Genomic DNA, 27,373 nt, shown 5'->3' with positions numbered 1-27,373 from the left:
TAAATAAAAATTGTAAAATATTTAAATAGTACGAAAATATGCAGAACAGCTTATCTTCATGTTCAATTCCCCTTTTCGTTTAAAACTTGTTTGCAGCCATTTGTTTTATTTAATAATTTTTTTATATAATGTTTTACTCTTTATTTTGTTCACGTTATTAGAAGACTTCAAACAAAATGATAAGTGACATCTTGTACTCTTTTTTTTACTGTGTTCACGTATTAGAGGATTTCAAACAAGGAATCCAAAGCTAAAGTTATCTTCAAGAAAATTAGATTTTTCAAAGGTGGATACTCACTGTATGAGAGGGATTCTGTCAAAAGTTAATTACAGAAATTTATCATATCGATTTTTTTAAAGAAAAATGAATAAGGAAATCCTTGTATAAATTTCAAGCCGTTGAATTCATGCTCTCACTGACAATCCCTAGAATAGCAAAATTATATTTCAACATGCCACTGTATATATAGTAGACGTGAGAAGATCTCCCGAGTGTTTCTATATTATTTAAGAAAATAAAATTAATAATAATAATTACGCAAAAGTGATAAATAATTTGTAGTGGGTTGTTATTAAAATATATCATAACTTTAGTATTTAAACAATATATTTTTATATTTTAATTTTAAAATATAATTAAAAGATGGAGGGTGAAATGCAAAAAACACGATGAATATCATAAGTGTTTAAGATAATAAAAACTATGTATGAGATTAATTTCTCTTGTGTAATTTTAAAATATAATTAAAAGATGGAGGGTGAAATGCAAAAAACACGATAAATATCATGAGTGTTGAAGATAATGAAAACTATGAATGAAATTAATTTTTCTTGTGTAGAATATACACACAGGGTCCTCTATTTATAATAGAGGAAATATGAACTAAGTCTAAAATACAAATAAGAAATAATAACAAATTAACTAAAGATAAAAGATAAAGATAAATATAAATATAAAATAAAGATAATATATCTAACACTTCCCATGAAGTTAGTGCATACAAATCTAATGTATTAAGTTTGTTACTAATATAATTCATAAAAAATCAGGAAAAATATCTTTTTTTGCACTTGAGTAACACCAAACTACTAATGATTTGCAAGACGTAATACCAATCTAGAAGACTCCCTGAGCAACAAATATGGAAAATTGCTCCATGTAAATCTTTTTTGCAAATCGCCGTTGAGGAACGCAACTGGTGGATAAAGAGGTAATTGTTGAAAAACCACCACGACTATAAATAAACTAACAAAAATCATCTTTTCCATGAAAAAAAAAACATATATGAACAAGTCAAATGTAATAGTGACAAAAGAGAGGCAAAAGAGACAACAGCGAAAGAAATCATGGAAGAATATGAGAGAGAAATCTTTAAAAAAATCCAAGATTCTCCAAAGGCACCTAAAAAAGGAAAAAAAAAAAAGCAACATCAATACTCTGAATAACTGTCTAGAGATGAGACGTGTGACAACACTGATGAATGCGTCATTGATGGCATAATGGTCGCCTGACCGAGACAATCAAAATCATGTGATCGTCAATCGAAAATAGAATTCCAATAATGACAATAGACAATAGTGATAGATGATGGCGCCAGCAACAGTAGATGGCGCCACTGCCATAGCAACAGATGTAGCGACAGAGACACCAAAAACCTTTTCCTCAAAAAAACTTAGCTCTAGATATCATGTTAAAAATAAAAAGAACTATGTATAGAATTAATTTTCCTTATGTTGAATATACAGAGTCTTCTATTTATAATAGAAGAAATATAGACTAAGTCCAAAATACAAATAAAAAATAATAACAAACTAACTAAAGATAAAAGATAAATATAAAATAAAAATAATATATCTAACAAAAAAATATATATGCATTATCATACATGTAGCATAGTAAAATCATTACAAGTGACCATTTTAGGGCCAATTCACCAAGCTACATGCATAAATGACAGGGTAGAGATTGAGGCAGGGAAAAACGAGTGAGCATTCACAAAATCATGCTCCTACAACAGCTGTTTCTTCAACAGTAGAATCAACTGAGGCAATTTCTTCGGTAACATCTCCATTAATTACATCTGGTTCTTGTGTCTGTTCTGTTTCAACATTAAGAACCTTTTCTCTGAGCTTAGTTTCAAGTTCTTCTAATGCGCTACAATTCTCAGCTAGGAAATTCTTCAGGGCATCCTTACCACGGAAATTCTGTTCGTTATAGTAATACATTGCACCAGCCTTTAAGATTAGTCTGTGTTGTACACTTAGATCAATAACCTCTGTTTCTTTACATATCCCCTTGCCAAATTCAAGCTCAAACTCAGCAGTTTTAAATGGAGGGGCAAGCTTGTTCTTCACAACCTTGACAAGAACCTGACTTCCTAAAATCTGTACCAATAAAAAGGCTTAAAGGATAAAAATATTCATACCAGAAACTAGACCAAATGAAATCAGTGCAATATTAAGATCCTAAAAATATTGAACAAACAGGTAACGTACAGAGGATTAAATGCAAGAAGAAAAAAGTTTATCCGAGATAGAAAATGAAAATCTCTAACTTCTATAAAGGAAGTCATCACATCTAGAATCCACTGAACAAACAAGTAACATGTTCTTTTTATCTACACACATATATTCACCATCCTAAAGGTAGGTACTGCAGGGATGACAAAAATACCACAAACATATTCAATGCATTGTCATCCACAAATAACGCTTACTCAAAGAAAAACAACAAAAAACCAGTACTTTTCACAACCAGTTTTGTATGAAAAGTGAATTCATGATGACAAATGCCTTCACCTCAAAATTAACAAGCTTGGTCTCGAATTAATAATGCTAATGCTAATATATTTTCTTCAGTGCTGGCAGTACACCCCTTGTACATTATAATACACTCTAACACGAACCGTTTTAACACAGTCTTCACTATTGGCTAAAATTTATTGGAAATTACGTAATCATGAATGAAATTTATTAGCTGGAAGTGGGTATAATAAAATTATGTGATTTCCAATTAATTTCAATTAATTAGTGTGTTAGAGCATTTCTCTTTTTCTTTTTAATTATACTCCGTACTAAAGGCCAACATCTACTTTGCTACAGGATATGGAATACACTGACTATTAACCATAAATAAGCAAGCAACTTCAATTAATTTATATCTTCTGCTTTATTCGGCACGGATCAGAACTGCTGTTTATCAAGACTGCAATAAGTGCAATGAGTTCAAAAGCTTTACACCTACACGACTCACGTCCAAAGTATATTAAGAAAGGAAGTAACTTGGAATCTAGATTTAAAGGAAGGCCTACTTCAGAACAGAACATTGTTGATTCCATTAAACTGAAGCAGATTTTATCTTTTGAAACAAACATTTGAACAGGGATCCCAATACTACAGCAGGAAACATGGCAGAAAAAGAATCAATATATGATTACCTCTTCACCCTTCTTGACAAATCCTGTTCTCTTGATATTTAGACGCACGGAAGCATAGAATTTCAATGCATTACCACCACAAGTAACTTCAGTAGGTCCACTAAATCCACCAAAGGTTGAAATCTTTGACCTCACCTGGAGGATACAACAGAATTCTTGTTACTAAAAGACAAACACATCCCAAGGTAATTTGAAGAAAGTACTTCCACATCCACCCAAAAGAAAATGGATACATTACAGAATGTAGTAAAAAACAATACCTTCCAAGCCATTTAACATTCCTTTGGATATAAAACTATATACAAAACACATCAAACAGCAAGATCAACCCACCCATAAGTTTAAAAATAGGCCCATTGATACATGTCTGACATATGTATGGCCAATGCATAATTAGAAATTTCAATAAATTGAAAGAATTTGGAAAGCAAAATAACATCAACATATTCCGTTCAACATGTCCTGATAAATTGCTAAATAATCTTTTGAGGGCTTCTCTACCGGAAAATAAAACTATATATATTCCCCATAGAGAAGCTCTCAGATGCTCTTCTATCTTTATATCCCAACAGACCTTTAATCTTTTCAGTTTAGAGCCTATGGCTCTGATATTTACCCCAGCAATGAACCCCGATTATGTTGTCCCTTGATATTATTTATAACAGTGCAAGTAACATAAACTATACCATACTCCTCTATTGTCAAAATTTATTTAAAACTACGAAATGATAAGTGAATTCATCAAATTAAGGATGGGGACCCCCAATGCTGCTAACACATCTATTTGTTATTATTTTCTTCATAATCTGAAAAGAATACTGATGTATTTCCAGAAATTAATAGCTTTTCGTATTTAAGATTCACACATGAAATTATACCCTAATTTTTGCATTCAAGCAGCTTTACATGCATAAAAAAGACAGCGAATTCACTCTGAATGATTACACTAAAGCCGAAGACAGCAGCAGAACAAGGTCAGAGAGGCTGAAAGGATCAAATTAGCACCAGACACACTAATCCAAACAAAAGTTTCATATACACACTAACTTTCTCAGGTTCAAACTAAAATATATTCATAATATGACCAAAGTAAAATTAAGAACATAGCTGCTGTTTTGAGGGGAGGCTGTTTGGAATGTATGGACAGCAAGGTATTTGTGCGTACTCCAGGGGTATAAAGCTAAAAGAGATATGATCCTAAGGGAAATTACTCTTCATTATTGAGCATGGATTAAAGTGTTCATGAAGGAATTTCTATATTATTTTTCTAGATAGCAAACAAATCCAAGGTCGCACAGTCTATCTAACGAGGCTCAATAATTATGATAATTACTATCATTTTCTGAAGGAGGTAGAGAGATATGGTATGTCTGTGCAGTGGTTATTATTAAACTTGGGGCTATTTCTTTATGATATCAGTATTTATGATTGTTGGTTCTGCAAAAGAGGGTATTAGATACACAAGTAACTAAGTTGTGGACTGCAATTCTAATTTTGGTGATTTATTAAAGTTATAAAGTATTTTTAAGAGTTGGGGCATAAATACTTACTAACCAACTGGTACGAGGTTTAGTTGTGAGGAGTTTTACAATCCTGGTTAAAGGTTTTGTTGTACGTGTATTATGGTATCACTGGTACCTTTAGCAATGAAAACTCTTGTTTGCCTATCAAAAACAAATTGACAACAGACAACATAGCTAATAACAATTTAGCTGATACCTGATTTATAAAAATTAATATACTTTGAGAAAGTGATAAGGCATGGCTCAATTTTCGAAGTGCCTGACTCATCAACCTAGCCTGCATTGCCATGTGAGCATCACCCATTTCACCATCAAGCTCACCTTTAGGAACAAGTGCAGCCACCTATTATGAAGAGACTGCAAAATGTTAGTTGGCAATTGACGTGCATTTAAACTAATTAAACAAGATTTTGATGACATTGTATAAACCATACAGAAGAAAAAACTACACAAAAAGGGAGAAATACAGAGAAAGTTCAAAGAGGAACACTAAAATTCCTTTCATTATTTCCATTGGAAAACCAAACTCAACAAGTCTACAAATGAGGGTTTAAGATGATAAAATCCAAAAATTAAAAATAATTTTACTGAAAAGCTTCTAAATATTGGATGAGTCAATGTATGAAATACTCAAGCACTAGGGAAACTCACTCTCAAAAGCTAGCTATTGAGGGGGGAAACCAAATGCTTAAATAATCCACTTCAATCAACTCCCTCGTTGGTTAGAATCCTTAATAGGTAGCCCTTTCTGAGACATTGACAACCAGCTCTAATATAAATTGATAAGTACCTAAACACTTGGAGAACCCACCCTCAAAAGCTAAGAAAGAGAATCAAACACTTATATACTCCACCAAACATTGCATACAACTCAATCTAAGACTTAGGCACCCCATAATAACCAAGTTCCTATAACACTGTAACAAATGCATCCCTTCCGGAACAATTCCAGTTTCCACATTACATATCTCACCCTCCCCTGAACTTATATTAAAACCAATCACACCGATTCCTACATAATATTGGAAGCCAGAAATATCTCTAGGTGATAAGCATCACCAAAAGAAGATTTATATACAAGGATCTACCTACGCACAAAAACATAATACTTACACCAATAAATAACTTTTATAGGATGAGTATTTTACAATGACTAGATCTAATTCAAGGGTGATTGGTTAAAATCACTTTCCTACGATAAGTTATTAGATGGCCGTGAAAGTATGCCACTTGATACACCGGTTTAATGAATCTACTAAGAGATAAACATATCAGTAGAATTACCACTTACTATATAATCTTAAATGAGTTACTATGGAAACAGGGAAAGCATTGAGAGAAACAAAAGCAATCATGCTTCACACTTACACTGTCAACAACAATTACATCAACTGAACCACTACGGATTAAGGTATCCACAAGACTGAGAGCTTGTTCACCACAATCAGGTTGGGAGAGAAGCAAGTTTTCTGTATTCACCCCAATAGACTCTGCAAGTCTCTTGTCAAGGGCATGCTCAGCATCAACAAAGACACAATAACCTGTATCAAATAATCATATCATCGTCTAGATAAGCAACAAGCTACAAAATTATAAACAAGTAAATCATATAATTGTGTGGGTAGACCTCCTCAACTTGATTATTAATTTTTTTATAATTATAGTTCAAATAAAACTAATGGAATGGAAGAACACATCTGAAACAGGGAAACTACTAGCACCAAATTTAGACATTGAGAAACCAAATTAGATTTGCAGCTGGGAAACTGCTAAAACTAGCAGTCTAGCACCAAAAAGTTGTTGGCGGAGTATTGAGATTGAAGCAGGAATTTCAGACCATGAGAAACCATGTGTAGAATCAAACATCCAATTTGTCATTTCCAAAAAATATTCGTCAAAGGGTACTCTAAGAAACAAATTCATTCATTAAGAAATCAAGGAAAAAAACAACACAATTATCACTAGCAAACATAAAGAGCAGGGGCAGGGATATTAAATCGTCTGATCTGATTCTGTAACAGCCATAATTATGATGAGGTCATGGTCACATCTACAGATATTAGAAGTGTGAATCTATTACAACCAAAAGAAATAGACATTACAATTGTCATTGTTGAAGTATTATATGAATATAACCTCCTTGCTTCTGTGCTTCTGCAATCACATGTAAAGCAAGGGTTGTTTTTCCAGAAGCCTCTGGCCCGTATATTTCCACAACACGTCCCTATGGACACAAATTGGGGGAAAACAAGAAAGTTTGTCATCAGTATCCAGAAGTTTGTGTATTAGAAATGGTTCAGAGTTTATTCACATATAACAAATAAGTAAGAAACCTCTTCATGCAAGGATCAAAGCATACCTTCGGAAGACCACCAATTCCTAGTGCTATATCAAGAGCAAAAGAACCTGTAGACACAACAGGCACATTTTTTGGTGAGACAGAGCGACCAAGCCACATGATGGATCCCTTTCCAAATGCAGAAGTGATTTGGTCCAGAGCTTGCTGAAGGGCCAACTCTTTCTTGGACATGTTTTCTTCACCAGAGTCACTTCCATCAGATTTGGAGCGCCTTCTACCTTTAGGTATATAGGAATGAAAAATGTTGTCAAGTTCAAATATATTCGAACTTCAAACATCAGAGATAATAGGAAACTGGAGGATAATGATCTGCAACACTATACTATTTTCTATAAATTGTAACTTATATGCAGCGAACAGGTATAAACTTTCGTTTTGGTTTGATTCAGCACATGAATACAAAGAACTTGAATGTAAAAATTATAAAGAACCTAAACAATTCCCTCGTCGAGCCTCATTATGAGGATTCACCAAAAGTATCATGAGCTTAACTGGACTTACCGAGCCCAATCCATAGCATGATTGCTATAATTTGTTTACAGTATAAGCCTTATAAGGCGATTACCCCAGCAATAAAGACTTGGTTTCAAGAATATATCTAAAATTTTCAAAAGAATGTGATAATCTATTTTCGGCGTTGATTGGCGTACATAACCTTTCAGCATAAATAAACTACTGCAACTGATTAACTTTTGGATTCAGATGAAGGGAAGGAAAGAAAGCAAGAGAACTTGGACAGACCTTTAGATGAAAAGCTCAAAATCTGAGAAGTGCCAAATAATCCCGGCTCAAATCTCTGCAAATGAAAGCAAGAACTGATTATTCGGCAAAATAGCGTCAATCAGAAACGTAGGAAGAAGATGCAAAAAGCGAGGGAAACGGTTGGTTATATGCATATTCATGACCATGACTGACAAAACGGCCAATGCTAGTTCTTTTTCCTTACCTTTTGTTAGAGGGCAAATATTCCTCTGACTTCGGTCCCCATGAATGCACGTATTACTTTAAAAATGCATAAATAACAAAAGAAATTAAAAAGTGACAGAAAAAGGTCATCAGAATCCATAAAACGAGAATAATGCATAAAACAAAAGAAAAAAGATAAAACTGTAACATGTCTTTGGTGACAACAATTTATCAAAAACAAACGATCAAAGAGCATAAACAAAATCATGAGATAGTTAAAAAAAAGGCGCGTAGGAACAAACCTTAGGGACGAATAGCGAGCGTGTGAGAAGGGAAGTGTTACGAAGCAGCCTCGCCATGGAAGCAACTTTGGGAGGTTCAAAGGAAGAGAGGAATTCCAATAAAAATGGAATGGGACGTCATGGAACGAAAGTGAGTCACACAGCACAACACAAAAGTTTTTTTCTGTTTTTAGGGTTTTATTTGTTTTGTTTGATTTCCCTCCCTTTTTGGTTCCATTCCATTCCACCACAGTCAGAAGAGTGAGGATCGTTAGTGTTGTTGAGGCAGAGCTGAGAAGAAAGAAGAAAGGGCATTTCTCCCTGCACCTCCAACCATTTTTCCCCGCACTTCCAAATCTTTTTAGTAGGGCTCTTTCTTCCTGCACCCCATGGTTTCCTAATGCACTTCCTAAGGTATAGAAAAATTTAAAAGTACCTCTCCACGCAATTTTGTTGGAAAACTCCAAATTTAGTTAAAAGTTTTGGTGTTACATTTTAGACTGTATATTTTCTTTTTATTTATTTTTAATATTTTGAATTTTATAATCTAAAATATTAATTATTGTTGAAAGTAAATAATATTAAATTACGTAATTTAAAATGTAACAAAAAAATTAATTTATGTTTTATTATAATCCAAGATTAAGTTTTTTCACTTTAAATTAATCCGAAACTTTCTTTTCTTTTAGAAAATTTTTAGTTGGGAAGTGTTTTTATAATTCAAGAATTATATATAAACACAGTGGAACAGTGGGAGGAAAAATTAATACAGCGTTTTGGAATAAGCTTTTCAAAATATGATTTTTATAACAAGTTTTTTTTAAATATATGATAGTAGTTTTCAAAAATTAATACAGCATTTTGGAATAAGCTTTTCATCTTTATAGTAGTTTTCGGTCTCACAAATGATATTGATGATTCATTTTTAAAATCATTTCTCTATTTTTTTTAAATAAAAATTCATCTTTAAACCTCATTTTTACTGTATAGTCTTATTACATAAAATTCAATATATAGGATCTCCCAAAATAGGAGTAAGTACATATCAATTAAATCCACAATTAAAGATATTATTTACTTCAATACAACTTTATAATACGGTAGAGGAATCTGAAAAAGTCTAAAAATATTTCAAAATTAAGATAATTAAAATATTATATTAAGTATAATTAACTCTACTATAAATCATAGTTTTCAGTTTATATCTTAAAATAGTACTATGATATTGACACATAAATGACTATTATCTATTAATTAACACTTAAATTATATAGATGCATTTCTTTTGACAAAAACCAGTAAAATTATTAAAGATATCAGTATTAATTGTATTTTTTTTATTCCCTCTTTTCTCTTATTAGGAATTAGTAATAAGAATAGTAGCCTAAACAGCCTAACTCTTCATCGAACATGCATATATAAAATTATTCAGCTTGGAGAAAATAGAAAACCGCAATAATGGACATCCATTATTTTATTGCATAATAATAGAGAAATAAAAAATAAATATTTTATTTTTTGGGCCTATTATTGATTAGGTTTTGTAAGCTGGGCCTATTATACCTCAGGAAGATGAAGCTGGTTGGGCCCCCATAAAGCGTTCCGACAAAGTGAGAAAAGAAAAAGAAAAAAAGAGGAAGCCCTAGGCAATAAATAGAGAGCATATTCAAGTTGAGAAAAGAAGGAGAGGAAAAGAGGATTGGAGGGTGGCCACGTTTAGCAACAACCAAACCCTCTCTGCTTTTTCTTCTTCTTCATCAGTTTCTTCTCTAGGGTTTTAGCTTCTTCTCATTCAACTACGCTTTTGTTTCGTCTCTGCAATGAGCAACGACAAAGATACCTTCAACGTCGCCGATCTCTCCTCTGGTACTCCATCCATTTCTCTCTTCTTTTTATTTTTTAATTTATTCGTGGTTCACGCGTTTGATATTTTATTGTTCTTAATTTCCCCCCGAAGTTCTCAACGAGGAAAATCGAGCAGACCTTGTCAATGCTCTTAAGGTTAGTATTATCCTTTTTCTCACTACTGCAGTTGCTACTAATAATCCTATTATTATATCTCAAGCTGAAATTAAGGTTTGAATTTCTCGAGTTTTACATGCTGAATATGGCTATTTTTATTGTTTCTGAAATTTTTAATGTTTAATTTTGCTCAGAGCAAGATACAGAGTTTGGCTGGGCAGCACTCCGACATTCTCGAGTCGTTGTCACCTAACGTCAGGAAGCGTGTTGAGGTTCTTAGAGAAATCCAGGTATAATAGCTTGCTCGAGGCATAGGTTGTTTGAATTTTTTGTTCCTGTTATATGTTAATTGTAGTTCTTGATCGAAATGTCCTTGCCTGGGGTTGGTGGGAAGTGTTGTTATTTGCATTTAAGGTTTAGTGTTCATTGACGAGATAACTTTTCGGTGTTTTGGAGTTTCCTCCTTATTGTGTGTGCTTGATTTTTTATTTGGGATTATTATTTTTTCTGAATTTTACAGGGTCAACATGATGAATTAGAGGCTAAATTTTTTGAGGAGAGAGCAGCTCTCGAGGCCAAATACCAAAAATTGTATCAACCATTGTACACAAAGGTGAAATTTACCAAGAGTTGCATTTAGGGTATTATCATGTGCGTTGACGTGTAGCTTGAATGCGTTTCATAATCTGCTACTTAAACTGTGCAACTGTCTTCTAATCAAATTTATAATTGAAAATCATTATTTCTGAGCTCTAAGACTGTTGATGTAATTATAAAAATATTTATCTCTCCCCTTATCTTGGTTGACTCCAGCGGTATGACATAGTAAATGGTGTTACCGAAGTGGAAGAAGCGGCAGTGAATGAAACAACACCCGATGGTGGGGACGATGAAGGTGATAATACAAATGCATGAATTTTTCCTTCTAATCGTGTCTCAACTCCTTGATACTTGATAGAAGTATTTGCCTATGCAGAGAAAGGAGTGCCTGCGTTTTGGCTCACTGCAATGAAAAACAATGAAGTGTTAGCTGAGGAGGTTAGTTCATTTGGTTCAGCAGTTGACTTTTTTATAATATACATTTTTGCGACGAAGTTTCATTTTAGTAGTCTTCTCTTTGCTCCCTTGTGAAAAAGTAGATTTCAGAGCGTGATGAAGGTGCTCTCAAGTTTCTCAAAGATATCAAGTGGAGCAGGATAGAAAATCCTAAAGGATTCAAGCTTGAGTTTTTCTTTGATACCAATCCTTATTTTACCAATACTGTCTTGACCAAAACATATCATATGATTGATGAGGATGAACCAATTTTGGAGAAAGCAATTGGGTAAGATTTGTTCATAGTATATTATCACTGCTGCTGTTACTATTACTGTAAAGTATAATGCTACGTCACTTGTACCTAGCTAGTAGGTCTATTCTTGAATAAGTTTTGCTTGCTGATTTTTGTTTTTTAATTTATAGGACTGAAATTCAATGGCACCCAGGAAAATGCCTGACACAGAAGATTCTCAAGAAAAAGCCCAAGAAGGGTTCAAAGAATGCTAAACCAATTACCAAAACTGAAAATTGTGAAAGTTTCTTCAATTTCTTCAATCCACCTCAAGTTCCTGAAGATGATGAAGACATCGATGAAGATGCGGTATTGATGTTGAATTTAGATAAATGCAGAAGTAGAAACAAAAACCAGTTAATTTGAATTTTTATGACGTTGCTATGTGCGACGCGATTCTTTTTTTTAGTTTTGATTAATGCTTTTTTTTGTTCACAGGCTGAGGAGCTTCAGAATCAGATGGAACAAGACTATGACATTGGGTGAGCGTGATTGCCTTTTAGACGTGTTTGTATGTATCAGGTTTCCAACATGTTACACATCTTCCGATAGAGTGTAATTGTTGACTTTGGTGCAAAACGTGAATCTTTTTGTATTTTGTAATCTTGATGGAACATGGCTAAGATCTTTGGTTTATTGAAATCTTGATTTCTGAATTATTCTTGTCTTGAATCTCGTTGTCATTCATGTTTAGGTCAACAATAAGAGACAAGATTATTCCCCATGCTGTGTCATGGTTTACTGGAGAGGCCATCCAGGGAGATGAATTTGGAGAACTAGAGGAGGACGAGGATGATGAAGATATCGAAGAGGACGACGATGAGGAAGACGATGAAGAGGAGGACGATGATGAAGATGAGGAAGAAAGCAAGACTAAAAAGAGGGTATAATTTGTGATTTCATTAAAGTGTACTGGGTTTGTTTTCTGTCTTGAATTTTGAATCTTATAAAATATTGTTTTTGTGGGATCTCCCCCTTCGGTGTCAACTTATCTTTTCGTGTAATCTCGCTGCAGTCATCAGCATCCAAGGTACGGAACTTGTGATATAAGTTGAGATATAGATTGTTTTTTCCCTTCGAACTCCTGCAACTTACATGACAGTTCCGTGTTTACTTCAGAAGAGTGGAAGAGCACAGCTTGGTGAGGGTCAGCAGGGTGAGCGACCTCCAGAGTGCAAGCAGCAGTAGACGCATATTTCTGTGGAGATTTATTTACGATGTTGAGTTTTGTTGGTGTTGGAGAATATCTGATGTGAAAGTGGGTTTAATACTTTTTTAATGTTTAATTGATTTTCCTCCCTAAATCTTGGTAGTCTCTATTTGTTTAAAAGGCCCTTCTCTTATTTTGCACTCGGTACAGATAATGAAGTAATATTATAACAAAAAGCTGTTACACCAATTACCGTGCGAACACTTGTCATGCATGCAGATGATCACCGACAACACTGACGCAGTAACCGAACGAACCGCATGGACCGTAATCGTAACCGTTACATTTATCTATATACACTCTTTAGGTATTTTTGTTCTCTTCTTTAATAAAGAAGCACCTGCAATACGAGAAAAAGGTAAAATATAAAAATTGGAATCTATCTCTTTGTAAAATAACTTAAATTTAACAATGCTGCTTATGATATTATTTTATTTCATTAATTTTTATATATATCAATTCATTAGTGACAAGATTTGTCCGCAAGCGAAAATGGATTTCATCTTATCAAAAGGATTAAGGGATCTTAATGTGTTCATAGCTTTTTTATGAATTCCCCTGCAAAACTTTAGTTGAGTGTCTAAAGTTGTATTAATATTTTATTAATATATAATGATCTTAAAATCCATCTAAATGCTCTGAAGTACTACAATGTTATGTATAAAATTGAAGTAATGTGAATATATTATAGGATCTTTTATGTCCATATTATGGAATAGTACCTATAAATTAAAGTATAAATACTTAAGAATTTAAAATAATATTTTTAGTAGTATTATTTTATTTTTAAGCTAAAATTCTAAGACATACCTACATTATTATGATGAATTAGAAGATAGGTGTATTCTTTTAAAGGACGTACTGAAGAAACGGTGTGAGACACGTAAGACGACGATAAGGCGATAAGATGATTTTAGTTTTCGAAAATTATAATTTATTTGGATGTAAGCAGGACTATTTCCGTACAAGTGGCAAGAAAGTAAGAGTCATGAAAACGTGGCTGTCGAACGGAGTTTCCTAAAATGGACAGTGATAGAGATACGCTACTCCATCACCCTCTTCTCTTCTGATTAAAATACTCTAGCACTCTTTTCCCACTCTCTATAAATGGAACACACAACACTTGTGTCAAAGCAAACACTTCAATTCCTCACACTCCTTCGCAACTATTCAACGCTTGCCAAAGCAAACTCACGCCTCAAACTTCAAATCTCCCAAGAGTGAACAACTTCCACCACTCAAAGCAGAGATGTTCGACGACAGCGAAAGCCATCACCACCACGACGTTTTCAGCGAGAGCAAGGACTCCGGAGTGACGGAAGAAGCAACGGCGGTTCACGTCAAAGAAGAGATGGATGACGGTGCCTTTAACGGTTTCATGGATAACAACCCGAAACCGATGGAAGGCTTGCATGAGATGGGTCCCCCTCCGTTCCTCAAGAAGACCTTTGATATGGTGGAGGACCCTAACACTGACCCCGTTGTGTCATGGAGTCAAACTCGCAACAGTTTCGTAGTTTGGGACTCTCATCAATTCTCCAAAACCCTTCTTCCCAAATACTTCAAGCACAGCAATTTCTCCAGCTTCATTCGCCAGCTCAACACCTATGTCAGTCAAATCTTCCACAATCTCAACCTTTTCTTCCATGTCTCCTTAATTTTCTCTGACATTAACCTTCTGTTCTATCTCTCTGTCTTCTTCTTTCTTAAAAATACTGCTCACACTATCATAAATCAAAATTCTATTTTCTTAACAATTTTATGGATTAGGATCAAATATTCAAATCTAAAAGATAACCTTTCATTTATATCAACCAACGCCAGTTATTCTTCCTGATTAATCTGTTAAACGAAAGTTTTCTAATCTGTATAAATTGAACATTTTATTAATATATTCTGATTTCAGAATTTTACTAACCAGTTTGATGAATTTTTTGTAACATTTAATAATATTTTAGCCTTTAGTCTGATTGCGTATACAGTAAAGGGTTCTGTGTGAAGTAATTGGATTCATCTGTTTTTATATATAATATCTTTATTGCGATGTAAATAAAGGATTTATGGTGTAACGGGTACAGGGCTTCAGGAAGGTTGATTCAGACCGTTGGGAGTTTGCGAATGAAGGATTCCAAGGAGGGAAGAGGCATTTGCTGAAGAACATTAGGAGGAGGGGTAAGTACAACAGACTGCATCAGGGAGCTTTCAATATGATGAAGCCAGGCTTGGAGGCTGAAGTGGAGAAACTTAAGAAGGACCAGAACATTTTGAAGGTGGAAATTCTGAAACTGAGGCAGCAACAGGAGAATTCGCATGTTCAGCTCACTAATGCTCAGGAGAGAGTTCGGTGTGCAGAGATGAAGCAGTATCAGATGATGTTTTTCCTCACTAGAATGGCTAGAAGACCCGCGTTTGTTGAGCAGTTAATCCAAAAGATTAGGAGGAAAAGAGAGTTTGATGCTAACGACATGGTTAAGAGGCCTAGATTGATGGTGAACCCCTGCTATGTACCCTTCCCAAAGACCACGGAGACAACCCCTGATGTTGATTACAGACATCAAAGTCATAAACAATTCGCTTCAATGCAATCCGAGCTCGACGGATTTCTGTCTGAAACTGTGGACATCAACAAGATGGAGCACCCAACTCCCTCTCCCTTGGAAGATGAATTGTGTAAACCTGTGCAAGGGTCAAGGGCCCATGGTTGTTCCAGCGCAAATGCGCCAGATGCTTCTTCTGCTTATCATGTTATGTCAGAAAAACTAATGCGGGAAAATTCTGTAGTTGATGAAGAACTAGATGTGAATGACTCTAATATCTATCTTGAATTAGAGGATTTGATCACTAAGCCATCGGATTGGTCTCTTGGATCTGCTAGTGGATTGGTGGAACAAAGTAGTTGAAGTGATCTCACTAGTGTGGTTTTCCTTGTAATGGTAATCTTCCTCTCCAACTCTTTAAATGTTTAGTTTTGAACGATCTGGTCCTTAATATTGTAGGGTGCAATTTCAGGTTGCAGGATGTGTGAGAAGATGCTCTGCTGCTACGTAAGATGAAGAACTGAATATTATATGGCTCTTCAATTACCAGCTCTGAAAGTGCAGGACCCAGTTGCTCGCCCCAGCTTTTTATACGATGAAGCGAGAATTTTCATGTTCTGTTTGGTCGGGTCCAAATTTATCATATGTTGTACAGCCCTTTCCTCCCTTCGTGTTCCTTTCCTTGACATAGGCTCTTAAGTCATACATCAGCATGGCCATAGCTAAGACTTTTATGATGCAGTAATGAATTGTGTAGGTTGGAAATTTGTATTAACATCGTTTGTAGTTCAGCTTTTATTTAATGTAATCTTCTTCATCTCCTAGAATTTGTAGTCATCAGCCTCGTCAATCACTTTAATGTTTTCGTAAGGATAGGAGGATTTTAATTAACTTAAATGTCTTAAGAAGTCCATAAAACAGAAGATAGTGGAAATATGTTGAAGTTTTCTATACTGATATCAAGTCATTGTTCGAAATATTTTCTGGGATAAAAAACAAAGAAATAGTTCAAGACTCAAGAGAACACTTTTAACATAAAAGAAGATTTTATTTAATCTTCAAAAGCGTATTTTACAAAAAAAAAAATGTGAACACAAGAAAAAGTTTTAAATTTGAACACAAAACTTATGATAACATATAGTATGACTGTTTTATTTTAGAAAAGATACAAAATTGCTCACGCATTACTTATTTACTATAGAAACTGTGTCAAATTATTTATTTTTACTACATAGCAGTGTTAGTTTCAACACAACATACATAATTCATGTAGCAACACTTAGAAATGTTGTTAGATTATACAAAATTTATTATTTAAGAGGAAGAGGAAAGGTGCAGACGAATTATTAAAATCATGTTCCCATGAAAAGCGTTGAATTGCAATATCCATTGTTTTTTTTATCATACATTGAAGTGCTCAGATTTGAAGGAAATTAACAGAAATTGTCATCTTTACCCTAGCCTAATTTTATAATTACCAAATTTCACAGGAAATATAAAGTATTAAATCAGCAAGTAACCGATTCCACTTCTAATCGAAATCGATTCCAACGTTAATATAACCTATTCTACCTAAACATTCTATTTCATTTAGACAAAATATATATAGAGTACATACTTTTACTTCAAACATTACTTTTATTTAACTTACTCTGTTCATTTACTTTTCATAACCATTGGTTTTCATTTAACCAACTATTGTTTCCAGATATTATATTTAAATTATTTGGTCGTGAGAGAAAATAAAAATAATAAAAAGACTCATTTTTCTTTTTTTACTATTTATTATCTATTTTAGTTCATCTTTTTATATTTATCATTATTTTCTAACAAAATTATGCCACAAAATAAATAAACATCCATAACTTTTTTAAATGTCAAAAGTTGATAAACTAAAGAAAAGCTCATGTAAAAAAGTTTCCTTGTAAGAATTAGTTGAAAGAAATAAGAAAAAAAAAGAGGAAAAAAATTTAGTTGTATTTTTTTACTTATATTTCATGTTAAAATAATACCATAGTTGATTATGTAGTTTTTTAAAAAAATTGTTACATATTTTTAAAGTAATAATAATTTGACTTTACTTAAATAAATTTTATTTTAATTTTTTATTAATTTTAATTTTATTTTACTAGTTAATTTTTTTTACCAATAAATATGTTATTAATAAATATAATTTTTATATTTCTTTTATCACTAAAAATATTTTTGTAATCTTCAATTTCTATATATTAAAACATTTTTTTATTTATTACATGGGTGAAATTTTACACAAATTTTACTTCTAAATTTACTCTCAATCACCTTCAAATTCCTTAAAATAACAACACACAATATACTTTCAAATCTCTTCAAATTCATCCAATATCTCTCTATAAGTTAACACATCTTAAATGAGTTTAGCAACATTTCTAATATACAATAATTAGTCATATTTAAAAAATGTTAACAATTTATAAATTTTGAAGTTTATAAATTTTGAAAAAGCATAATGCTATTCTAACTAAATATTACTTTTTATTATATTGATTATTGTAGAATATGTGTGTTTGGCATTCTTGTACGTACATGTATTAGAGAAAGTCTTTTTTAAGTAATTACATTTTTTTCATATATTCTATATAATTTTATTTTATTTTACTTCCAGTAGTTAAATTTGTTCCCTTATTAACTCACAAACCAATTAACTAAGATATTAATAAGCAATGCCAAAATACCACCACAAAATAATATCTCATCACATCATATAAACGATCGAGCTCGAGAAATTAATATATATATCATCCAAATCGATCATTTATTTCAGTAAGTTATTGATTACTCAAACACAATAACACAAAACACATAAAACCAACAAATTAAATCGTGTTTGCCATAATATTTAAACCAAGAGCCTATAACTCTTAACACTACCACAAACTCTCATTAACAGTAATATGAGCCAACAATAATTAAACTAGGTATAGGTCCAAGGATAAAGTAAAAGTTCATAGAAAATACTATAGACTTAAACAACCTAGGTCAGTTATAAAATTAGTTAAAAACAACATTTATTATTATCTTTAACCTCACCCGATTTGAATCTGATAATGTTTTTACATGTATCAGACCCCATGAAGATCAAACATGCTTACCCAAACGAACAAATGCAATACACCTAATAATCTAACCAAAACAACCCCACAATAAAATAATAAAGTTATATTAAGAGATAGGGATAGTCCTAATAAACATTTATAAGAACAAATTTAATATAGGAAAAGATATGATACAATCATAAATGTTATCAAAATAAATATCCTTCATATACAGTAGAAAATGAAGTTAAACTTAATTTATCCTGAATTAAATAAAATATTAATCAATTTTGTCTTTAACTCATAAAATCTGGCATCTTCTTAATATTTAAATCCTGTATCCTGATGTGGTAGAATGTAGCTAACATGTCTCACTTTATTCACACATGTTACTTTTGGTTTATGACCGATTGGTAATGTTTATCAATAGTCTGTGAAATCTGATCAACACTGGGAAAGCAAGAAAAATTGGGCCCACTCTCTCATTCCAGTCTGAGAGTCGTATATGTGCAGTGACAAATTTCTTATAAGGCTAACTTTGAGTGAAGTTGTTATGTAGCAAAAAAATGTCAGAACTCGTAAATACTTGCCACGTTATTTGCAATAAGTCCAACTGATTACTATCACAATCATAAATTATAACATTCACAATAACATCAAACGACATGTCTCTTGTTTACTTACATGTGGCCGGTCACCACCACCACCACCGATCACCTTTCTAAGTCCCATTTTTTCTAACCACACAATCCCTAGCTATTTTCCTTCTAAAATTAATATTATAACATAGTATTTTGTACTACGTTGTCATGAGATAAGTATTTTAGATTCATGAATAGAGTTTTAGTGCACCGTTTAAAATATCTCTCACATTCAATGTTTTTTTTAAGTCAGGCCTTTTTTTTGGAACATTTTACATAAAGACAGTTCTCAATTTTTGTATAAAAAAAAGGTGTGGATAGGTACTGTTTTTCTTTTGTCTAACGAATATTTATCAAACTGCATAAATTTGTTGCACCAATTAGCCGTGCCAACACTTGTAATGCATGCAGCCGATGACCGACAACACTGACGCAGTAACCGAACCGCATGGACCGTAACAGTAGCATTTATCGGTTTGCATTCTTTTGCTATTTTTGTTCTCTTCTTTAATAAATAAGCACGTGCCGTAACGTTACTTAAGAAAGTATTTTAAAGTTAAACTAATACCAAGCATATATACATAAAAAAAAATTAGAGAAAGGATTGAGAAAACTTAACTTCTTTAGTTAATCTTATTAGAACACCAGTCTCTCAAATTTGAAGAAGAACAATAGATAAAGAGTTATCATAATGATGGTATATATTGGGATGAGATAGAATTTTGGCAAGATTTGTAATAACTATGTGAAGTTAAGAATTTAAAAAGTGTTGGTCTTATAGGAGTTCAATGGGATTGGTCTTATAGGGTATACATATTTTGTGATAAAAAAAATCCCTATAAAATATAACTTGCAATTGCTTAGTTATGAATTGGTTTGGTTGATGTATTTATTTTTGTTGTTAGAAAAGAAACGGTAAGAGATAAGGAGTGAGATGATTTTGGTGTTGGAAAATTAGATTTGATATGGACCTGAGGAAGACTATTTCCGTACAAGTGGCAAGAAAGTAAGAGTCATGAAAACGTGGCTGTCCAAAGGAGTTTCCTAAAATGGACACTCACAAAGATACGCTATCCACCATCTTCTTCTCTTCTTCCCATTAAAATACTCTTTTTCCTTCTTTTCACACTCTCTATAAATGGAACACACAACACAACACACTTGTGTCAAAACACAACACTCCCATTCCTCACACTGCTTCGCAACTATTCAACGCTTCAAACTTCAAATCACTGCCATGGGAGAACAACTGCCGCCACTCAAAGCAGAGATGTTTGACGACAGCGAAAGTCATCGCTACGACGACGTTTTCAGCGACAGCAAGGACTCCGGACTGACTGAAGAGCCAACGGCGGTTCACATCAAAGAAGAGCTGGATGACGGCGCCGTTAACGGTTTCATGGATAAGATGCCGAAACCGATGGAAGGCTTGCACGAGATGGGGCCCCCACCGTTCCTGAAGAAGACCTTCGATATGGTGGAGGACCCTAAGACTGACCCCATTGTGTCATGGAGTCAAACTCGCGATAGTTTCGTCGTTTGGGACTCCCATGAATTCTCCAAAACCCTTCTTCCCAAATACTTCAAGCACAGCAATTTCTCCAGCTTCGTTCGCCAGCTCAACACCTATGTCAGTCAAATTTTCTGCATTCTCACCTTTCCTTCTATGTCTCCTTAATTTTCTCTCACCTTACCCTTCTATTGTACCTCTCTGTCCTCTTCTTTCTCAAAAATACTGATACATCAAAATTCTAATTTTTTAATAATTTTATGAATTAGGATCAAATATTCAAATCTATAAAATAACCTTTGATTTAGATCCACTGACGCCATTTATTCTTCCGTAATCTGTATAAATTGAACATTTGATTAATAAATTCTGATTTCAGAATTTTACTTACCATTTTGATAAATTTCTTGCAACATTTAATAATAGTTTAGCTTTCAGTCTGCTTGCGTATACAGTAAAGAGTGTAATTGGATTCATTTGTTTTTATATATAATATCATTTTTGCGATGTAAACGGAGTGTTTATGGTGTAACGGAAACAGGGCTTCAGGAAGGTTGATTCAGACCGCTGGGAGTTTGCGAATGAAGGATTCCAAGGAGGGAAGAGGCATTTGTTAAAGAACATAAGGAGGAGGGGTAAGTACAACAGACTGCATCAGGGAGCTTTCAATATGATGAAGCCAGGCGTGGAGGCTGAAGTGGAGAAACTGAAGAAGGACCAGAACATTTTGAAGGTGGAAATTCTGAAACTGAGGCAGCAGCAGGAGAATTCACATGTTCAGCTCACTAATGCTCAGGAGAGAGTTCGGCATGCAGAGATGAAGCAGTATCAGATGATGTTTTTCCTCACAAGAATGGCTAGAAGGCCCGCGTTTGTTGAGCAGTTAATCCAAAAGGTTAGGAGGAAAAGAGAGCTCGATGGTAACGACATGGTTAAGAGGCCTAGATTAATGGGAAACCCCTGCTATGTACCCTTCCCAAAGACCATGGAGACAACCCCTGATGTTGATTATAGACCCCAAAATCATAAACAATTCCCTTCTATGCAAACCGAGCTCGGTGGATTTCTGTCTGAAACTGTGAACACCAGCAAGATGGAGCACCCAACTCCCACTCCCTTGGAAGATGAATTGTGTAACCCTGTGCAAGGGTCAAGGGCCAATGGTTGTTCTAGCGCAAATGCGCCAGATGCTTCTTCTGCCTATCATGTTATGTCAGAAAAACTAATGCGGGAAAATTCTGTAGTTGATGAAGAACTAGATGTGAATGACTCTAATATCTATCTTGAATTAGAGGATTTGATCACTAAGCCGTCGGATTGGTCTCTTGGATCTGCAAATGGATTGGTGGAACAAACTAGTTGAAGTGATCTCACTAGTGTTGTTGTCCCTTGTAGTGGTAATCTTCCTCTCCAATTCTCAAAATGTTTAGTTTTGAACAATCTGGTCCTTAATGTTGCATTTGGCAATTTATGCAGGGTGCAATTTCAGGTTGCAGGAGTGTGTGTGTGACGCTCTGCTGCTAGTAAGATGAAGAGCTGAATATTATATGGCTCTTCAATTACCAGCTTTGAAAGTGCAGGACCTAGTTGCTCGCCCCAGCTTTTTATATGACGAAGCGAGAGTTTTCATGTTTCAGTTTGTTTGTGTCAAAATTGTTCATATGTTGTACAGCCCTTTCCTCCCTTGGCGTTCCTTTCCTTAACTTAGGGTCTTAAGTCATATCAGCATGGTCCTTGGTGTAGTAATTAACTATGTAGGTTGTAAATTTGTATTACAGAACATGGTTTATAGTTCAATACTTGGGGTGTATAATTACGTTACTGTTCCGTTTCAGCCTTTGTCTAATGTAGCCTGTCCTTTCCTTTGTCTCCTAGAATTTGTAGTCATCAGCTTCCTGAATCACTTTCAGGTTTAGGCTTTCATGATAATTTTGGAGACGTCTCTGTCTTCAGAGCTGTTATAATCTGTCTTTTTCCTTGTCTCAGATTTTCCTGAATCACACTTTTCAGCTTGGAAAATGAGAAATGTTGTTTGGATAATTGGAAAATTATAACGATGAGGTTATTCAGATACTATCAATACATGATTAAAAGGGTATATTGCACAGAACTTTTGTAGTTATAAAATCCTTCAAACCATTTGGAATATATTGGTGAATAAGTGAAGTTCTGGAGAAGAACTTGATGAAAAGTGAGAAGAAGTTTGTGAAGAACAAGTGGCACAGGAAATACAAAAATAGGTTAAGAAAATTAGTGAAATTAGAAATATAAAAAGTGATTAAGGAAATTAATGAGATTAAAAATAGAAAAATGGATTAAGGAAATTAATGAAATTATAATACGTTAAGAGACCATTTATCATCAGAAAATGAATTAAGAAATGAATGGAACAGAATATCATTATTTTTGTCTAATAAATTTTAAAGAATAAGTATAGAGAAAAACTAAAGCCGAATACTCCTAATACTTTTAAAAATGTCTTAAGATTTCAAAGTAAACTCAATAATTTCACTTAAGAATAAAGAAAAAAAAATTAATATTCTTAATACTTTTAAAAATCTCTTATAAGAAATATATTTTTTTTCAATCTTCGAAAGTAAAAGTCAATAATTTCATTTAAGATTAAAGAAAATAATGAATATTATGTGTCTTCCAGATAATTGTTTTCAATCTTCAAAAGTAAATTAACAATTTCATTCAAGAAAAACGTGCGATTTTAAATGTGAATATAAAAGTAATAATAACAAGTTTAATTAAACTAAAAATTACACTTATATCTTACGAATAAGATTTACGTCATGTTTAATCTTGGTTAAAACTTTTTTATTTTAGAAGAAACATGTAGGTAGTGGGTAGTTGTATGTGAGGAAGTTATAATAATTTGAAAGAGATATATTAAAGTTAAAATTAAAATTTATTGAGAGATATATATGAAATAGTTATCACAAATTTATTGAGAGATATATATATATATATGAAATAGTTATCATGTATTGAAAGTAACATGTGAAACTAGTTATATATGAAAATGAAAGTGTATTTAAAAGTAATATATGGAAATGAAAGTGTTATTTTTATGTGTTCTTTATGTCTCAATCAAATCATCTATATAACTCTAAAATATTATGGAATGTTTTATATTTTCTAAATATTTTAATTTATATTATTTCTTTATATTTTTTCAACTTTTTTCTTTTCTTTTCTTATAAAACTATATTATAATTATCTCTTTTTTTCTTGTTTTTTTTTTCTCTTTCATCTTCAACAAGCTCTTTTTTATCTTAATTTAGATCAAAATAAAAAGTAAAACATGTTATTTTAATTTAGATCAAAATAAAAAGTAAAACATGTTATTTTTGTAATGGAAGAGAAAATGTTATTGTAATCTTAACCATATATTTATGTATATTATTTGATAATTAGTAGAGCTCTATAATGATCAATGTTACCATCAGGTTCGGCTTTGAAAGCATATAACCACTAACACCTTACAATTGATTTTCTAACTAAGAAAACTCAGTTAACAAATACCACTATTCACACTTCCCTTCAATCATAACTTTGTAACAATTGAATAGTACTTATAAGTTTAACAAATTTATTATCTAAATATGAATTACCAACTTTCCCCACTAAAATAATGTTATTAAGGGATGGACGTGTTGCACACCGTTTAAGAAAGTTAATCAAATGTGACTATAAATGAATCAACTAAAAATACAGGAATAATAAATGACTAAACAATGGAAGTTGAATAGTTAAACTCATTTATAGAACTGTGAAAATACAATTTTGAAAATATATATCATGTTAAAGTATAAGAAAGAGAAAAATATTAACAAAATGAATATTTATAATAATAACAAGTACATATATAATTTGGTTAAAATAATTTATCGATAAACTCTAAATTGTTGTTCTTATTGCTAAGAAACATATCGTTACAATGTGAGTGCGGTTTTACTGATTATTAATCATATTATATGTTCATGAGGTAATCATTCTGAACTTAGTCTATATTTTTTTGCACAAAATAATAGATTATGAAATTCAAGTTATTCAACTCCAACAAAATTTGAAGTTGCTAACATTCTAAAAATCTTTCTCCTTCAAAATTAACATGAATTTAAAAATATTTATATATAAAGAAACTATAATTAATTTTGTAAAAAAATAGTTAGTTTTATATTTTGTTAGAACCTTTGTAAAAAAAAAATCAATTTTATTTATGTACAAATATGGACGAATGTAAATGTATTCATTCTTCTTTTTTATCTCTTCTCTATGTTTATTGTTCTTTATATTTTCTTATAAGTCTTCTAACATAGTAAAAGAAACTTATTTATTCATTGATATTAAACTTTCATATAAGAGGACAAGACAAACATCAAAATTTATAATTTACTGTGTTAGATAGTCTTTTATCTAAAATATAAGTATTAAAATAACTCTTTCTCACATTTATCTATTATTCACACATTCTTACTTTTTCTCTGTAGTTACCTAGACTATGCTAGTGTGTGTAAAGATTAAGTCTTCAGTTCTATGTGTTTACTACCAAAATAGAGTTGACTGATTTATGTTTTAAGTTCAGTTATTAAAAGATGGTGATACTTCAAATACTGAACCTTATTTCCATTCTTCAGTATGTTTCTAATACCAACAGAACAAGAAAAAAAATATGACCCATAGCCTTTGATTATAATAAAATAATGTAAATAACACGCAAAAATGAGTTATTCTCTCTATATTTCATCGTGTATTATGTCAACTATTTAAGGTAATATAATTATATTAGTATAAATTTTATTAAATATTATACTATTAACAATTGTATATGTTTTTTATTCAACTATTGCATTATAATTTTATAAGTTCATTATTACTTTTATTAAAATAAAAATAAGGTAAATAAATTATTTTTTATTTTAATATATTTAAATAATGTATATATATATAGAGAGAGATTTAAATAAATGAAATATGAAATAACTTTAGATTATTGTAAACATAATTTGTGTAAAAGTAATTTTCAATTTAAGAATGAATTTTTAAAAAATATTTAATAAAGAAATATTAACTATTTAATAGTTAATAAAATTATTCCTATCCAATTTGATGTGTTTTTTCTTTATTATTGCATGACAATTTCAAGTTGTAAGGTAAGTGGATCTCTTCACTTGATCCCTGAATGGATAGATCATTTTAAACTTGATACCTACAAATTAATGCAATAATTGGGGCATTCTATTGTCAAATTCTTCTGTGAGAGGAACATTTCCTTTGTTGGATCCAATTATTGTGAAACTCTTTTTGTGAAGGGTCCATTTCTTGTGCGGGATCCAAATCAGTGTGTCCTGTCAATTTTATGACAAGGTGGGATAACTTCTTTTCAATAAATATATATATTTCTTTTATTTTATATGATATTTAATGTGTGTATTTTTCTTTTATTTTATATAATGTTTAACGTATATATATATATATATATATATATATATATATATATATATATATATATATATATATATATATATATATATATATGGGATTAACTATTAAAGCTCTTTTTTAGTTAGTATATATTAATAAAGTGTATCAAGTTTTAGTAGAAAAAAAATCTTTATGAATTAAAAGAAACATTCACTTAACTCTAACGGATCTTCCTCACTTATCCAATTTGTTTCTTTTTAATCTCCATCCTCTCTTACACATATCAACCCACGACACACAATTTGTTATTTTTGCTTTGTTCGTTTATTTGTTTGCCACTTTAATAATAAAATAATTGATTGAAGTTGATTTTTTTATTGCAGGCTGATTGTTATTAAATTTTGTTTTTAAATTTTAATAGAGTAGTTTATCTTTGGGAATGTTTGATACTTTGACTATTATGTGGTTTCCTTAGTTTGATGGCTTATGCTTTGAGTTAAAATCATTTTGATTTGTAAGATAAATAATCATTACTAGTGTAAAAAATTATTACTCATATTCTGATTGTTATTAAATTTTGTTTTTAAATTTTAAAAGCAGTAGTTTATCTCCAGGAATGTTTGATACTTTGACTATTATGTGGTCTCCCTTGTTTGGTGGCTTATGCTTTGAGTTAAAATCATTCTAATTTGCAAGATAAATAATCATTACTAGTGTAAAAAATCATTACTCATATTTATTTTATTTTAATATATTTTTATGTTGGACTTTTCTCTAATTTTCACAAGCATAATAACATCAGAAATTGGTAATTAGCTTGGAGTGTTTTTTTAAAGATGATAATTCAACCTACAAAAATGATGAAATTGGAGAGGTTAATGAATATTATGAAATTAAAGAGATCTTGAATGAACCTTTGCCTGAAGGCAAAAATGTTAATGACTAAACTTTTTACAAAGATAAATTATTTAAAAACGACACTTATGCTTACAATTCCTATTATTTATTTTTGTTTTTAAATATTAACTTTTCGTATTTTCATAACTTTTATTCTTTGTTATATTTTCATAGTTTTGTACGTTTTGTCATATTTTTAGCATTTTGTACGTTTTGTTATATTTTCAGAGTTTTGTATGCTAAACATATGTAAAAAACTTTAGAATGCACTCA

The 27,373-nt window shown here is 31.9% G+C and overlaps 4 protein-coding genes across 4 annotated transcripts; 3 read left to right on the top strand and 1 right to left on the bottom strand.

Annotated features, from left to right (window-relative positions):
• Positions 1 to 1,817: 1,817 nt before the first annotated feature.
• LOC108322682 (DNA repair protein recA homolog 3, mitochondrial) lies at positions 1,818 to 8,815 on the bottom strand. The gene is made up of 8 exons (XM_017554851.2): positions 8,528 to 8,815; positions 8,061 to 8,115; positions 7,320 to 7,537; positions 7,097 to 7,184; positions 6,329 to 6,501; positions 5,157 to 5,303; positions 3,438 to 3,572; positions 1,818 to 2,385 (listed from the first exon to the last, which is right to left on the bottom strand). The coding sequence occupies exons 1-8, from the start codon at positions 8,582 to 8,584 to the stop codon at positions 2,002 to 2,004; spliced, it is 1,257 nt and encodes a 418-aa protein (XP_017410340.1). The 5' UTR covers positions 8,585 to 8,815; the 3' UTR covers positions 1,818 to 2,001.
• Positions 8,816 to 10,168: 1,353 nt separating this feature from the next.
• Positions 10,169 to 13,102, top strand: LOC108322719 (nucleosome assembly protein 1;3). Its single transcript, XM_017554918.2, has 12 exons — positions 10,169 to 10,372; positions 10,464 to 10,507; positions 10,663 to 10,758; positions 10,989 to 11,081; positions 11,282 to 11,363; positions 11,445 to 11,506; positions 11,608 to 11,792; positions 11,930 to 12,107; positions 12,237 to 12,280; positions 12,493 to 12,682; positions 12,814 to 12,828; positions 12,918 to 13,102. Exons 1-12 carry the CDS (start codon positions 10,327 to 10,329, stop codon positions 12,984 to 12,986), a joined length of 1,104 nt encoding a protein of 367 aa, XP_017410407.1. The 5' UTR covers positions 10,169 to 10,326; the 3' UTR covers positions 12,987 to 13,102.
• A 900-nt stretch (positions 13,103 to 14,002) lies between these two features.
• LOC108322718 (heat stress transcription factor A-7a) lies at positions 14,003 to 16,372 on the top strand. The gene is made up of 3 exons (XM_017554916.2): positions 14,003 to 14,617; positions 15,087 to 15,941; positions 16,018 to 16,372. Exons 1-2 carry the CDS (start codon positions 14,258 to 14,260, stop codon positions 15,906 to 15,908), a joined length of 1,182 nt encoding a protein of 393 aa, XP_017410405.1. The 5' UTR covers positions 14,003 to 14,257; the 3' UTR covers positions 15,909 to 15,941; positions 16,018 to 16,372.
• Positions 16,373 to 20,413: 4,041 nt separating this feature from the next.
• Positions 20,414 to 22,605, top strand: LOC108322698 (heat stress transcription factor A-2). The gene is made up of 3 exons (XM_017554874.2): positions 20,414 to 20,890; positions 21,312 to 22,167; positions 22,247 to 22,605. The coding sequence occupies exons 1-2, from the start codon at positions 20,498 to 20,500 to the stop codon at positions 22,131 to 22,133; spliced, it is 1,215 nt and encodes a 404-aa protein (XP_017410363.2). The 5' UTR covers positions 20,414 to 20,497; the 3' UTR covers positions 22,134 to 22,167; positions 22,247 to 22,605.
• Positions 22,606 to 27,373: the final 4,768 nt, after the last annotated feature.

Source organism: Vigna angularis, chromosome 1 (genome assembly GCF_016808095.1).
Source record: "Vigna angularis cultivar LongXiaoDou No.4 chromosome 1, ASM1680809v1, whole genome shotgun sequence".
In the NCBI taxonomy this organism is placed as follows: domain Eukaryota; kingdom Viridiplantae; phylum Streptophyta; class Magnoliopsida; order Fabales; family Fabaceae; genus Vigna; species Vigna angularis.
The sequence above is the reverse complement of the archived record's forward strand: the minus strand, read 5'-3'. Positions and strand labels throughout refer to the sequence as shown.